The sequence below is a fragment of the Lepisosteus platostomus genome, chromosome 28 (assembly GCF_059453375.1).
Source record: "Lepisosteus platostomus isolate fLepPlt1 chromosome 28, fLepPlt1.hap1, whole genome shotgun sequence".
NCBI classification, from domain to species: Eukaryota; Metazoa; Chordata; class Actinopteri; order Semionotiformes; family Lepisosteidae; genus Lepisosteus; species Lepisosteus platostomus.
This window is the reverse complement of record NC_142638.1, coordinates 4,634,360-4,650,624: the sequence shown is the minus strand read 5'-3', so window position 1 is coordinate 4,650,624 and position 16,265 is coordinate 4,634,360. Positions and strand designations below refer to the sequence as shown.

General features: G+C 41.3%; 1 protein-coding gene and 1 long non-coding RNA gene across 2 annotated transcripts; both read left to right on the top strand.

Moving 5' to 3' along the window:
• Positions 1-1,116: 1,116 nt before the first annotated feature.
• On the top strand, positions 1,117-5,156 carry LOC148638621 (uncharacterized). The gene is made up of 3 exons (XR_015930925.1): positions 1,117-3,134; positions 3,819-3,848; positions 4,989-5,156. It is a non-coding gene; the product is annotated as an uncharacterized LOC148638621 (long non-coding RNA).
• Positions 5,157-11,180: 6,024 nt separating this feature from the next.
• On the top strand, positions 11,181-12,375 carry hspb9 (heat shock protein, alpha-crystallin-related, 9). Its single transcript, XM_088622727.1, has one exon. It carries the CDS (start codon positions 11,315-11,317, stop codon positions 11,942-11,944), a length of 630 nt encoding a protein of 209 aa, XP_088478853.1. The 5' UTR covers positions 11,181-11,314; the 3' UTR covers positions 11,945-12,375.
• The last annotated feature ends 3,890 nt before the right edge of the window (positions 12,376-16,265 follow it).

Below are 16,265 nucleotides of genomic sequence, written 5' to 3'. Positions count from 1 at the left end.
TGAGCGCTGAGCACTGGACAGAGAGGCACAGGGCAGTGATGTGGAGATCCCTCTGGAACGAACAGCTTGCTGCAGCCAGTCCAATCCACTCTGCACCTCTTTGAAAATGAAGCATCTGGGGAAACACAAAGGGATTAATGCAGACAAAGGGATAATGCAGACTGAAGCCCAAAGCTGAACTTGAACCCAGAACTTTGAAGCTGAGAGCCAACAACAACAATACCACAACTGTAAATTATTATCATTATCAACTCTGCCTTGGGAGAGGCTGTTTAAGCATGAAATAATCTGGTTCAAATCTCTCAGCTTTTTGTCACTTGCCACTTCTTTTTCCTATTATAAAACACAATGAATATCTCTGGGAGTGGGAAACACATCAGTGCTTCGCATCATCCCAGGAGGAAAAAAACAGAAATAACGAACTACAGAACTTCTAATCAGCGGAGAAAATCTCTACCGCAAGGACCACAGGCACTCTTCCCCCCAGCTCTCACAGAGACCTCTGCGAGCCGACTGCCTGTGGCCTAGACTAAATCTGAATGTCAGCTCTCCCACTGGCTGCACTTTCCAGTCCCAGCACTTGAGGCTGGCTGTCCACTGGTTAGGAGCAAAATTAGCTGGCAGAACAAACATCTACAATCTAGCACCGTGTTTGTACATTGTGATTGGCAGTCAGGTTGAGGGTTTGATCCCATGTCTTCCATTTCTGAGGCTGTTCTCTTGCAGGAGATTCTCAATTAGTGCATCACATCTGGCCTCATGAATTTAACAGTACAAGGTACTGAGTGTTAATTATCTCATAGTCAGAAACTATACTATATGCTAGAAGGAGAGCAGAGTTTGAGAGTTTAAGGCAAGATGTGAAAGATCTCAGGTCTTTTACACAGCTGACTGTATCCTCTTGACCTCAGTCACTGTGGAATGGGGATACAATTATGACTTTATAAGAATGGGCTAATTTACCTTCTGGCTAATTTCTAGGTTTAATACTATTGAAGATACATACAGAAATGTATTCCCCACTAACAACCGACTGTTTTTTCTCAGCCCTTGTAGGATACGATGGGCTCACTTGTGGAACTCCAACAACAGCAAACACAACGACGCAAGGTAACGTCACACCTGAATCCACTCCGCCCCCTCTGATCTGAAGAAATTGCCCGTGCAAGGTTTTTTTATCTGAGATGTGAGACCTGAGGTCCAAAGAAATTATAAATATTCCGGCTGGCTCCTTTATTTTTAGATTTTATCTTCAATGCCATGTTAAAATCAACAGTTTGAGTAATTTTTCCTGTTTTCCTTAGGACTATGATTACAAATATAAACAGTCTAAATATTTATGACACTAATAAAATGATAATAATAATATTTAAGGGGGTGGTGAAGGTATCATTTAGAGGAGCCCCTGCAGTAGTACTGTAGGTCTGTTCAGGATTTGGCAATGTGTACGCATGTCATAAATACATCGACATGACACAAGACAAAGAGCAAGAGCAGCCTGACAGGAGGAAAACAACATGCTCTAAAAACACACGAAACCTTGTTCTGAAATAAAAAGCCAGTGTTCAATCTTCAGAAGAGGCCCCTGATCATATGCTGCAAATACAACAAAACACGACAGCACTGCCAAGATCCGTAGGCTCCCATTATCTTTTGACGGAGAGATCCTACAGGGAGCTCTCTACAGCGTGGTTCAGTTCCAGCTCTGTCATGTGTTCAGTAATTGCTGAGGATCGGTGTGAAGCTGAGGTTTAGCTCGAACCTTATTAGAAGGAGCCTTCAGGCTGTGCAGTTTGTGTGTTTGCTTGGCACGTACTCCTACCACTCTGACTGACAGAAACTGCGCCTTGGTTTCAGATTGTGTAACAGCTGTAACATCAAAACCCAACCCCCAGCCTTTTCCAGGCACCCCACCTCTCTGCTACACAAATACATAGCCCATTATTTATTATGTCAGTTAGCAAATTAAAATCCATTAGCTATTGCGAACCACCCAGCTGTTGCTGGACACAAACAGCTGCAGTTTCCTTTTTTCTCCGGCTCTCCAAAGTTTAAGCTAATAAAGCCAAATAACATCTGGCTATCACTAGTAAAAACCCTTGTTCTCTTGTTACAACCTTTCCTGTGAACTTCTTGTGCTGAAGGTACTTAATAAATGTTATTATTTAATGACAGGTTTGGTATAACCAAATAATGGGAGAATATGCCCATACAGATGGTAAAATCTAGTATTAGTAGCTGGCATATACTATACAGCACATGTTAGGCAAACACTAAACATAAATAGATATTATTGGAATAATAAAGGCAGCTAACAGATCCTATGCATTATATATAACATTCATCTGACTCTGACTTTCTTTGGCACAACAGAAGAGACAACCACATTCTCATTCTTCAGTCTTCAATCAATTGTATATCCATTCATTTAATTTCTTATCTATAATCCAGTTTTGTCCATTTCTTGCGTCTGCTGCAATTCTGGCACCACACTGACAAGCTGATGTCTGTAATGTGTGGTTGCAGACGTGAGGTCTATTTGCATCACTCCCAGCTTGAAGACAATGAGAACTTTCTCCAAACAGCTGTGAGACTGATTGCATCTATCCTGATGAATAAAAGGGAGACTGGAGGCGATAAAACAGAAAAAAAATATTTAATAGGCACCGTCTGCAAACACACCCATGCACACACAAGTTTTCTTTTCATCAAAACATCTCTGGCCCTAAATGTTTACTTATGTTTCCTATTTGGCAGCCATTTCGGTAAAGATAAATAAATCACAAGCAAGAGGCAGAGAGGTTATTGTCTGTGAGAAAAGCCTGTTCCACAGAGGATTTTCAGATGTGCGTCAAGTCAGACTGGTTGTGCCGTACAGCAGTTGCACTTTGGAGAGAGAAAATAAAGAGGGAAGGAAAAGTTGTCCATCAGCTGCTGGAGCAGAGAGGACAGAGGGCACCCAGCAGAACATCTGTTAATCTAGAAACACTCTGGCGGTCCCGGCTCATGCATCCACCCAGTAGAATTTCCTGTTATGTTTTCCTCGCCTAACTGGGGAGGGGGGGGAGAGGTAAAATTCATTAAGATGAAGAAAACTTTCACGTTTTGGGAGATTTTCCTTTTGCTTCTGTTTGGTAAGCAGTGCTTTTCGTTTCTTGATGACGCTCTGTAGGATGACTGCAGGTTTCACGACTATGACTGCTGCCTGTCACAGCTAAATAAATGACGAGGAGTAGCCTGTTTTCTTCCTTTGCTAAATTAGATTTGAAAAACAAGCCAGACCAAAATCTTTGTGATGTTTCATTAAAAAAAAAAATTCTAACGTGCAGTTTTTTCCAAAAGAAAAGGGTTTTCACGCATACCCTACAAAATGCATCACAGTAAGCTACACACTTACAAGATCTTTAAAAAAGTAGCGATAAACTGACTTTCATGAGGCATACTGACTAAATATTTAAATATGTGTGTTATCATATAACAGACATGACTTACATGTGTAACACATTTCAAAACCGTTCTGTGTAGACACTCTATTATATATTGTGGTGTTCGTGTTAGTGGAAAATGAAAAGTCGATATAAGTATTTATGGTGTCTATTTTCTAATTAAACTAGTTTTGGATTATATTTTTAAGACTTGCATTCACAAGACAGATGTAAGATGTTGCAATGTGGTGTAATTACATTCTATTTTATCCTAAATTAAATTTTGCCTACTTTAATTACTCAGTGAAATGTACTATAAGCTATGTAAGCTATGAAAATTAAATACGTAATTATTGTGCCTCATTTTATTGTTTTGTTTCTTTTCTGTGTTAGGTTCTTATCTGACAAATGGGTACAATGAAGGTATGCATTTTATTTCTTCTGTAAAGTTACTTCAAAATAATAACCACATTTAGAACATCAGAAAAGTTTTCTCCAGTTCAAAAATCCTTTAAAATTTAAAATACAGATCTCCAAGATGAAACTTGTTGTTTTTTGTTGGTTTTTGTTTTGCAGATTTCAACAAATCCAGATAAAAAGACAATAAATAATACCTCATTTATTAAAGAGAGGCAGTAACTTTAAGAAATCCTTTCGGGGCAATAGAACAAACCAGGTGTTCCTTATTTACTGGCGCATAAAGATCCATAACTAAAACAATATTTTATTTAGCCCTTGCAATGCTAAAAACAACACCCACGCCAAATGCTAACTCATGCTGACAGCAGCATGTACAGTAAGTTAAATGCTGATTATGTTAATTATATGCCTGTTGCATTTTACTCCAACAAATATACTGAATGTTGTGGCCAGTGTGACTTGATCACCTCAAAAAGAGAGTGTTGGTGATTGGATTTGGAACATTTTTTAGTTTGATTAATATGATTTGATGTCCTGTAGACATGTCCAGGAGGGCCAGTGTCTGTGTCTTTTTATTTCCACAGCACATAAGGAGGCAATATAGATATCTAGAAGATCTGCTGAACTGTAGCCCTCCAGGACTAGTGTTGTGCGGCTCTGCATATGATGCCCACAATTCTTTCACAAATCTCTCTCTTTGTCTGCCTTCTGCCTATGTTTTTGTCTTGATTTGTGTCTTGTGATCTAGTTTGGGATTTCCTTGCTCCGATGGCGACTCAACCTGCTCTTCACTGCTTCTTTGATGCCGCTGTGTGTTTTCCTGTATTCTGACTGTTCTTCATACGCTGTACCACGCTCCTCTGGGCTGTCTGGAGCTCTGTATTATCCTTATACTGAGGGTCAGAGCGAACTATCCTCATAATACTGACAACTCTCACGGCTCGAAGGCTCTTCATTGGAGGGACAAAGTAAATACGTTTTAGAATTATGCTCAATGGCAAAAGCACTGCAGATCAGCTGGACTCTTCAGGCTATTTTGGAGTATTGCAGTTCTCAGCTGTAATATGAATTGAACTAAATATAGCCATTTATTATGTTTAACTTTGTTAAGCGTCGCATAGTCATTTATCTGTTTATTTTTAGGGCTCCAAATCTGTGATGAGGCAGGTCTCTGCCCTGAGCATTGTGCACCCTGTGAAGGACACTGTGGAATGTTCTGCTATGAGTGCCTTCTTGAAGAAAAGTGCTGGAGAGATTTCAACAAGACCATGAATGAACTGGACAACACAAAATGGTGTACGTGGAATAACATTAGCAGGTTGGTTTTCTTTTCACTAAAAACAGTCACGCCTTCTTGCTCACAAGATTGAATGTTGATTCTCCTAATGTACTTTTATTTTGTTTTAAATCATCCAAGGACCTTTCCTAAAAACAAGTGTGATAAGTATATTTGACAGACGGGTTTTTGTCAAGGTAAAGGTCTGACTTTTCCCTCTGTTCCTGCAGACCCTACAGCAATTTCAGTCAGTGCACAGAGGATGTGGCTGACTGTCTAGGTATTCCTTGGCCCAACAAAAAGAGTGACGACCTATTCATGAAACTGCACTCCAAGCACTTCAAAAACTGTGACATCCGTTCTGACTACATTGAGCCCCCTCTGAAAGTAATGACAGCTCTCGTCATGACACCCATCTGCCTCATTCCACTGATGGTCAGCCTGGTTGTCTGGAAGACTAAAGACGGAGAGCCCAGCTCATGAATCCCATGCACTTTGACATGTACCAGCTGATTCCACATGTAAAAAGACTGGAAGAGGAAATATGGAAACACAAAACCATTTGCATAATGGTTTGTGACTACAATTTTACAAACTGCAGGCTCCTCTGTACAATGTTTTGGGTATATCATTCTTGTTACCTTGCTGTGAGTATGTTATACTGGATATAATATATATTTTCATGCAATACTAGTATAGCATGAAATCTGACCTCCTGTGTATCAAAGTGCAGTGGGAGTTTTATTGTCATTCCTATAGATCAGAACATACCATGCTTACAGAAAACCAGCACAAAACTTGCAGGCTGCTGTTTCCCTGCACCATAAACTTTCAGCACATAATCTCAACCTCTCATTTGCCTCAGATATTCAGAGTGAAATCAGTGAAGTGTGAAACTCTTTGGCAATAAACACTTTGACTTGCTTTCTTCTGCGTTACTAATACTAAGATTAAGGGAGTGAGAAATGTTGTGCAGGTTTATATCAGAGCTTCTCATTGTTATACTGGAGGATGAGACTCCAGGAGGCTTTTTTAAATGTCCTTAAGTCATGAACAGCACAGGACTTCTTGGTTTAATTTATTCAACTAAGGCTTAGCTGGACAAATTCAATCCTCCTGCACAGGTCTGAAGCTGCACCCGATTTCTGGAGGCACAATTAAATCTACTGGACTGCTGATCTTGAGAAGCACACAAGGGAAGCTCTGGTCTAAAGCTTTAAATCAGTCACTGGCAGCTGCAGTCTTTGAGGGCCTGTACCTTGCAATCCAGAGCTACGACCTTAAAAAACAAATGACATCACTTCCAAAATAATTGGTTCACTTAATCTGCTTCGAATCCAACAAGTGCTGGGGACTTGCAAAAATGATGAATTTGTAAAATTAAGCAGAGAAGGTAATTAATTTCAGAGAAAATCAAATCCAGATATCCCTGCAGCCCTGAAGAATTCTGAGTTTTGTGTTACCGAAACACAGAATGGTCTTTAAAGAAGTCATTGTGCTTACAGCTGGGGTTTTGCCCTGGCTCTGTGTTTCCACCACACACTGAGGTACTTCAAACTTTCATCTTAACCGCAAAGTAAAAAGTAAACATGAAAAATGGTATCAAAGTTATAACATGAATTAACTGCTCCAGCTGATTTTATTAAATTTGTGTTGTTTGCTTTGCTCTTTACCAGACCCATCTGTTTGGATTCTGTTTAGTGGTAGGACCCTGGGAACAGCTGATCAACATTACTGTACTTGCTAGATTAGCTTTTCAAGTGTTTAATGACTAAGGAACACAAAATCATCACAAATAAACTGAAATTAATTCATTCTAAAAGCAGGACTAATTCAATTTGCATATTTAATTTTTTTGTACAAAATTGCAATGGTGTTGTATTTATGCTATGTTTGCATTTAAAAGGGAGATACGTTATGATGGTATTTTTATCTTTTCACTATATTCAATATAGAGGCATATTTGAAAGACCTGTCCAATCCAGTGATTTCCCTCATTTCAACTTAGGGACATTTTGCAGCTGTAAGATATTAAACCACAACGTCTGTAGAACCACTGACGTATTTTAAACAAGAAAAAGTTTCAGCATGAACATTTCTCGTCACAACCCTTTCTAATGAAGTCCATTATTGCAGGACTACCTTGTAAAGAACAGAACATGTTTTTCTCTTCTGCTTTGCATTTTCTAGTTTGCTAAGTCAGGTAGTAACATTATTGCCTAAAAGAGCAGTGTTTCTGCTTGTGTGCAGTGTTAATGTCGACCACTGTATAACACAATTCCAGGACTTGGCTTAATCAATTGAATCCACACCTCAGACGGAAAAGCAAAGCTCCAGAACTGTTTTTTCCTTGTAAAAGGCAAATAACACAAACAGTGCTTTCCAGGGTTCTGTGACGAAATGCCATAAATTTAAGGTGGACGGGATTGCAGGGATGAGTGGACCCACAATTCCAGGAAATAAGCATGTCTTGATAATCTTCCTGGAATTGTCCTCCAGTTTACTGCTCAATCCCATTGTCTCTACATTCTGGGGCTATTCCAACGACTGGCACCAGATTAATGAACTGTGTGATGTGGGAGAAAAGTAAAGGAACTGGTCAGGAACAAATACTTCTGCTTCTGCCCTCACATGTGGTATGAACACCAAGAAAAAGAATTCTAAGAATAACAAATGTTTGTTGACATCTGCATTCTTTAAACCATTTTCTCATGTTTTTTTTATATGTTTTGTATTTTCATTCCTAGAATTCGGAAAGTGCATCTATGAAATTTTTCTTTATATGTAAATATTTAACCAATTAAAGAAACATTTACTTCTTCTGGGATATATTTTTATAAAACCAACACTTTCGTATGTGTTGTCCTAATTCTGTCTTCTTCCCATTTGGTATCATTTCAACAGATTCAAAATGATTGTAACATATTCTGATACTTTGGAATATTGCCATGTTTGTTAAAACAATGACCACGGGTGATGGCCATCTCTCAATGCTGTTTTCTTGATATATATTTATAGTATTTATATTGTTATATCAATCTCTATGTTTTGTTTTGTTATATTGTTACACAATATGTATACTTAGTAATACAATATACAGCTTTAGTAACCCTATGACAGACTTGGTTGACCTTTTTATTATGCATGGGGACTGCTGGAAACAGATTTTTTTTGTGTTTGTTGCTTGGGTTACAGAAAAATGAATATTTCCTTTTGCTTGTTGACAAAGTGTCCCTTCATTCGTCTTGGACGATTTAAGTGTATCTCGGGAGAATATAAACTTAAAAAAACATATTGACTTTAATTTCTGTTCTTTGAAATGCTAAACTGCAAACTGTAAATATGTCAATCAGCTTGTGATGAGGTCTATATGGAACGAAGATCAAAGTTTCATATTTAGGACTGCATTAGGTTTCATTCGCAATTGTGTCAAGATGTAGTGTTTGTTAGGCTTGCCTGTGGACGTCTCGGTTCAAGTGCAGAACGGGTTGGGAAACTGTTTAAACAGAGGCTCTGTGAAAGACAAGAGGAGGGGACACAGAACGAGGGCAGACACTGATTTTCCTGTGCTTTCCCTTTCCCCTGGCACCGTATTGTATAACGTTAGAGGAGAAGTAAAGGGTGTGATAAAGAAATATACTGCATGTGGACCTCTGACAGCATCCAGCTGCGTCTGCCACAGCTGGGGAAGTAAGGCACACTGCTAATCGCTCCCAGGAGTCCAGTTTCACAGGCTGGGCTGCAGCTTTCCCCTACACTGGATTTGCCTGCATTGTAGGTCTTCTGCTGGCTCTCCACTCTCGTTAAAGGGTGTGTGGAAGACGAATAACCGTCCCTTTATCCCATCCAAGCCCAGGTCAGGGTGGCTGGTCACTGGCTCCCAGCGTGCTACTCCCATCTCCTTCCTCCGCCTCCTCGGCGCAGACTCACCACAGCACAGCCATCTGCAACACCGATCAATCTTCTGCTACTTGGAGCTGTAACTACATTGTGCTGGGGGGAGGAAGGTTTTAGGGTTTTGTGGAGTTTTTTGGCATGTTGCTGCCAGGATGACGGGAAAGGAAAGCCACGCAACAAGGACATCAGTTTCTTTCCAAACGCGTTTGTTTGACCCGACTGCTCCCGTGGCCTAATAAAGGAGGATTCAACTGAAAAGACTCAGTGGACAAACCGACTCACAGCATTTACAACAAGGAAGTTCTACATGACCAGGGTAATCTCCCACACCCTAATGTCATTACTAATTTCCTGTTGCTTGGAAAGGTTCACACATCCAAAAATCTTTCAGAGAGCACGAAAAGTCCTAGTACAAATCTGGAGAAATGGCTCCATCTATCTGCTAGAGAGATACAGTGCAGTGAGTTTCCTCATCCCTCCCAGAACGTATCATAAGGCATTGAGACACTTGATTTCAAACTGAAAATCAATCAAATTTAAATTGCTTATTTAAATAGGCAGAATACCAAGCAAATACATGTACTGGATGGAAATCGCACAAATGGTAAAGATAGCTTCTGAATCCTGTTGATGAACAAGATGGGCATCTACTGGGCATCAAAGCCAACCCAATCACAAGCCAAACACCACTACCTCACTCATCAGAACACACACAAATAAACTCGAAAACCACTGTGCCATAAAAAAGACAAAACACACAGAGTATCAGATCTGACCAGGGTGAGAAAAAACAAGGAGAGGCAGACACTGAAAAAGTTCTGGCTCAGTGACCACAGCTTGGACATGGAAACTGAGGGACACAGATGGACCTTTCTTAAGCGCTACTTAAGTGACATTATAAGTGATAAAGGAATATATATAATACAGTTTGCGATCAAATTAATCACTGAATTTGGTTTTATAGATGGCCTTTTCAGTTTACTTCTCAAAGCACTTTAACAGAGCCAGCTTGAGTCAGAACAGTGTAAACTAATAATGGAGAAAACAGGCCGTGAGAGGAACTTAATCATTTATTTAACAAATCCATACTAGAAGTTTCTCAAAGTATTTGCATATACTGGACGAACAGAGGGTGGCATTGCAGCACAGTGGTTAGCATTGCTGCCTGCTAGCAGTGTGGTCCTGGGTTCAATTCTGGACCTTGAGTGCCATCTGCATTGAGTTCGTAAGTTCTCCTCATGGTCATACGAGTTTCCTGCGGGTGCTCTGATCTTCTCCCACAGTCCAAAGGCATGCTAGCAGGTTAAGTGGCTTCTTGGAAAATTAGCCATGGTGTGTGTGTGTGCACGCCCTACAGTGGACTGGTGTCCTGTCCATGGTGCACCCTGCTTTGCACCCATGGCTTGCTGGGATAGGCTCCAGCTGCCCTGCGACTGTGGATTGGAAGACGCAGTTAAAAGAAATCGATCGATGGACAAATTCTATACTATACTCAAGACAGATACTGTGTAACAGAGATACTGTTGATACAGACAGACACCTCAGTGGAAACAAAGGCAGAGACATACAAATAGTGACAGTGCAAATCATATTATTCCCCAAGTCTAAAACATATCTTTCGAAACATTAAATTTCATAGTAAGTTTGTTTTCTTACATTAATCCTAACAAGAGGTCAAGATTTCTAGTGTGTTAACCAATTAAAGATACAGGGTATAAGAACTCACACCGTCTCTCAGAATTGACTACCCTTAAATAGCATCTGGCAGGTGAGGCAGGTCTAAAAGTAACTTAAATGTACAGTACATGAAATAATGAACCACTGAATAGCATATTTGGAGATGGTAACTGATACAAGTGACAGGCCCAGGGGGCAGAATGCTCAAGACCAATTGTCAGCAAGCATATATAAATGTTAAATAGCATACAGTTAGCCAGACAAGACCAAAGAGTAGAGAAGACGATTTGAGATTGCTATGCGACTTCCTCACAGCTGAAAATAGCAAGGTGATGCGGCTGCTATTAAACTCGACACCGCGACCGCCGACAGAGGAGCTAGCAAATAGCCGAGGCATTTTGAAAGTGCTTCTGTCGGACACTTTTTTTAACCCCGTGACCACCGTCCAAGGAGCACTCCCTTCTCTCTCCGAGCCTGACATTCTTGGTAAATAACGCGTCGAAAGAATATTCCAGCGACTTGAGAAAGGGTATAAGAGGCGGGCGGGTCGGTGCGCGAAACTAAATCGGAGCAAGAGCATCCCCCAGAAAAGCAGGGCAGCCCTTCCGCAGCGGCGAGAATGATGATGCAGTCTTCCGGCACCGAGACCCTCTTCAGCAACGGCAGCCTCTTCGAGACGCCCAGAATCCGAGTCCTGTGGCCGCTCCGCCATGCGGGCTTCGAGGACGTCGAGCAGGACTTCTTGAGGAGACGCACTGCGATGATGGACAGCATCATGAAGGATTTCTGCCAGGCGTTCCCTTACGACTTCTTGAAGGGCAGAGGCTCCAGCCCCGCCGTGGGCCGCCTGGCACTCCTGGGTGCCGGCAGCCCCAGTGAAAAACCCGGCCCGGGGGACAAGTTCGAGCTGGCCCTGGACGTGCGGGAATTTTCCCTGGAGGATATTACGGTGAGGTTAGTGGGCAGAAAGCTGGTGGTCACCGCCGTGAAGCAGGACGAACCGAGAAAGGGAGCCGGCAAAGACGCCAACCTCAAGGAGTTCTCCCAAGAAATCGAGCTGTCCGAGCGCCTTAACCTGGCGGCGCTGACCTGCTCCCTGACCGCCGACGGGCTGCTGAAGATCGAAGCGCCGCCCGTCCAGCCGTCGGAATCGGAGGAAAGACAAGTCCCCATCCGGTTCAGAACATCCCTGAATGTGCCCATCTGCAACAGCCAGAACAAGGAGCCGAGCACTGCGAAAAAGCCTTAAGAGTTATTATTTTATTTTTTTTATTTATATGTTAAATCCAAGCGCTGCGCATGGATACAGGAAAAAAAACAATGTTTTTTTATCACGTTTTGTTGTTGTGGACTTCATATTAGTTCTAACGAACTATTCCAAGACTTAGATTTTTTTTAATACAAAATCAGGAATGAAACCGCTGATGTTTAATATTTAAAGTGAAATTAAACGGAAGTGGAAAAAAAACCCTTCGGAGTTTGGAATGTAAAATACTTGTAGTGTACACGGACACGGAGTACTAAATGCTAATTGATTTTATTGTAAAAGTTTTTATTTGACAACTTTTAAGAATTAGACTAGGACATGCTCACATTTTAATTTTTTTTATAAAAATCTTAATTTGATACCATGAGATTTTTTTAAATGTTACTTTAATAAATGATAAAGAAATTGCAAAACGCAGCTTGTTGCTTGGTTTTTACCTGAAATTGTAATAAGATAAGGTTGCCTGCAGGTGCTGTGAAGACAGAGAGATGGACTCGTCTCTGCAGCTCTCAATGAGATGAAGCAAGGTCCATGTGTACTGTAGCTAGGACTCGGGTTAACTCTCCCAAACGTTACATTAATGGTTCTCAGGGCAGCAGCAGGCCCCAAGTTTAACATTTTAACTGAATGACGGCACCTCCTTCAATACAGTGTCCACTATCACGGTCCAGGCCTGATTAGTTGTGCGCCATTTCTGAAACATGCCAGTGTTGCTCCGACACAGCTGTGTCTAGATGCACTATTGTAGCACAGAGACATTGTGCTGCATCCACTCCTGTGTCTCACACTGACTGGGGGAGGCTGTCCTGCCTTTCCCCCGCTACACCTCACAGAACACTCACTTCAGGGGGACCGATTGAAACATGAGAAGAAAACGTAGAAAGAAACATGCCACCCATCGCAAAAACGAATTAAGAGCATTGTCTTGCTGTTTCCAGGGTTTGGCGGAGCAACACTGCATTAGGAGGCTATGACTGATTAAGGCCAATGGGAAATCTGGCCAGGACACTGGGGTAACCCCCCTACTCTTCTTGAGAAATATCCTGGGAGTTTTAATGACCACAGAGAGGCAGGACGTCTGGCCTACGTCTCATCCAAAGGACGGAACCTTTTATACAGTATAGTGACCCCGTCACTATACTGGGGCATTAGGACCCACACAGACCACGGGGTGAGCGCCCCCTACTGGTCCCACTAACACCTCTTCCCACAGCAACCTCAGTTGTTTGCAGGGCGATATAGCTGCTGGTAATGTAACCCAAAACACACAATCCAACGGGAGTGATGTGGCATTGTGGAGTGCTTGTTAGGAGTACAGACTCAGAATTAGAAGGTCTAACCCCCAGTGAGGAACTACTGTTACACCTATGGTACTTAACTCACATTACTCCAGTAAAATGCGGAGCCATATAAACAGCAAAAAACAAAATGGATTGGACAAAAAGCATCACTAAATATGAATACAAAATATAAGCAATAGAGTGCCTTTTGCTAAATATTAATAAACTGGTATTAGTAGAAACATACCACACCAATCCACTTAAAAACAAAATGATTCTATACTTTATTCACCCATTTTTAGTATTACAGGCTAACAGGATATTGCTTTTTAATTTTTACAGTTTTTTAGGATTATACTGTATCTGCATGTTATGTGATTATCCTAAAACATACTGTAGGTGGAAGGAAGACAGTAGTTACACAAAAAAAAGCAAGGTACATTTCCATCATACAAGTTAATACTGCATAATAATTCAAGGAAATCATTATTGCAACGTAAAATACTCAACATTCACCAGTTCATTAAAAGTACAATCAGCAATGTTTAAATCAGACTCCTTCAAATCCTTCACTTCGGCACTTCACTCCAGAGCTGTTGTTTCGCTCAACGTCTCTTTGTTCAAAGATCACACATAACAAATAGAAATATGGCTTCCGGACACTACAGGGAGTCCGGGGTAGTTCTGTCTCCTGCATTGGTCTTACTGTAGTGACCCTCCCCCAGTGCATGATTGCTTTATCCTAACAGTCATATTGAAAGCAAGTCGCTTTTATCGCAAGAAGCCCCTCGAAAAGCGTGGCCCTTAGATACCAGTCTGTCCAGGATGTTTATGTGCAGTGTCCGGGTTCCTCTTCTTTACTTCCAGTGAAGCTTTTATCGTCTCGGGTTACCAACTGGCCGTGGCTTTTGAGATATATATTCATCTTCATAAACAAAAACAAAATCAAGCACGGGTGCGATTCAAAGCGCGTATCCATACTGCCGTCATCCCCGAAATCTCCCCGTTGCGAGCCCGAAACAGAGCTGCGTTTCGGAGTATCTGACATGCATAAGTCATGAGTTGTTGTTGTTGTTGTTGTTGTTGTTGTTGTTGTTGTTGTTGTTGTTGTTGTTTCACTTCCTAGTCGATTCCTCGGTGTTTAGCCGCAGTTTTCAGGCCGTCCTTGGTCGCCGCGGGTTTCGCCTGCAGGGACCGCACAACACTTTTCCCCATTTGCGAAACTCTGTCCATGAGGGACTTTATCCCCCTCGTCGGGCTTCTCCCTGCGGGATCCTCTCCGTCCTCCTCAGACCGGCCGCAGCCGGCGGGTCCGCTCGCCTCGTCCCAGAGAAAGAGAAGCGAGCACGCAGGCTGGAAAACCTGAGGTCCCAACATCTTTCCTTTGCGGACGAAATTTGTTTAAAATGCAACCGGAATAGCGGCGATAGGGCCCACGTATTATCTGCCCCTTGTGTAGGAAGCTCTCGTTTTATCTAGTAATTCCCCACCCACACCACGCGTGTACCGCGGCCCTTTAAAAACTGTAAACAAACTGTAAACAAACCCGGTAACCAGAAATCATCTTCTCGCCCAGCAGAAGAGGCGGTTCAGACCTTACTGGAAGATGAACTCTCCGTATCCGAGGTTTCTTTACGTTTGATCCTGCATTTGGGTATCGTTGTCAACAACGTATTTATTGTTCACTGATGAAATTAGGAACATGATTGAGGCAGCAAAGTGTTGCTCCTGAAACTCCCTTCGGCACAAGTCAAATACACTTCAACCATCTCAGTCTACCGAGATTATCAGGTTAACGTTTAACTCGCTTGGTACTATCAGGATGGTTTTTTTTCTAAAACAATCCTAATCTACTCATCCGATTTCTGAGGTAATCACCTCAGACGACTGCAGTTAACGTCATCCACGTATACATTATCGTATCCAGGTGGGGCTGCACACTGGTGGTGGTGGAGGGGAGTCCCCATTACGTGTAAAGCGCTTTGAGTGGAGTGTCCAGAAAAGTGCTATATAAGTGTAAGCAATTATTATTATTATTATTATTATTATTATTATTATTATTAGCAACGTTTTTCTCGGTCTAGATATTAGGATGTTTCTTACTACTGAAACCTAGTTTACCCAGTAAAACTACGAGTAACTTACTACTATTACTCTGATATTAACTTAATAATTAATTCATTACGACTAATAATAGCGATAGTTTTAATTTGTTGTCTATCATTTTTATTTCGCCGAGTGGGTCAATGAATGCATTTTTAAACCGGAGATTTCTGGGGTTAAATCCATGTAAGGTTTTTTAAACCAGCTACTTTACTCAGACGCTGCAGTAAATGCCAGGCTCTATATAACGGTACTATCCATTGTAAATTAGAATATTAACAATGAATAGAAAAATTCTCCAGTGACTTATTTCGTTAAATAAAGGGTTAATTAATAAATACAGCTACCTACTTTGTGTTCAGCCCAGGGTCAAAAATATTTTTCTCGGAGTCTGCAGCCTGGCTGATAGCAATGATTCTAATGTTTTCGACTACTGAAGTCAATACGATGTTGTTGTTTTTTTCAGAGAGTCACCTTCTCTAAACTGCTTCAAATCCAGACTCAAAACCCTCTTCTTCAGAAAAGGTTCCATTCTTCACCCCTCTGCTCTTCTTAATACCACCATCCACGGTCTCCTCTGTATATTGTAATTGTGTATTCTTTTTTTTTTATTGTTGTCATCCTGTAAAGCGCTTTGAGAAGCCACCTTTAAAGGCACTATATAAAATATGTTTTTATTATTATTATTTTATTAACCTCGGACAGCGAGAGCTGAAACACTGACTGCATTTACTGCGTTGTACTTGTAGGCTTCGGCTGCGAGTTACATTGTAAAAATGTATCCCACCGTACTGTAACTAACAGTGCGAGTCAAACTGAGCAAACGGAAGACATTTCGAGAAGTCGAGGTTTAAAATTTGAAGTTTTGTTTTCCCGTCAGTTGTATGAAGTTTGACTCCTCTCTTACCTCGTAGTGCCTG

Coding starts and splice junctions, on each gene's coding strand:
- hspb9 (XM_088622727.1), top strand. CDS start 11,315: ATGATGATGCAGTCTTCCGGCACCGAGACCCTCTTCAGCAACGGCAGC.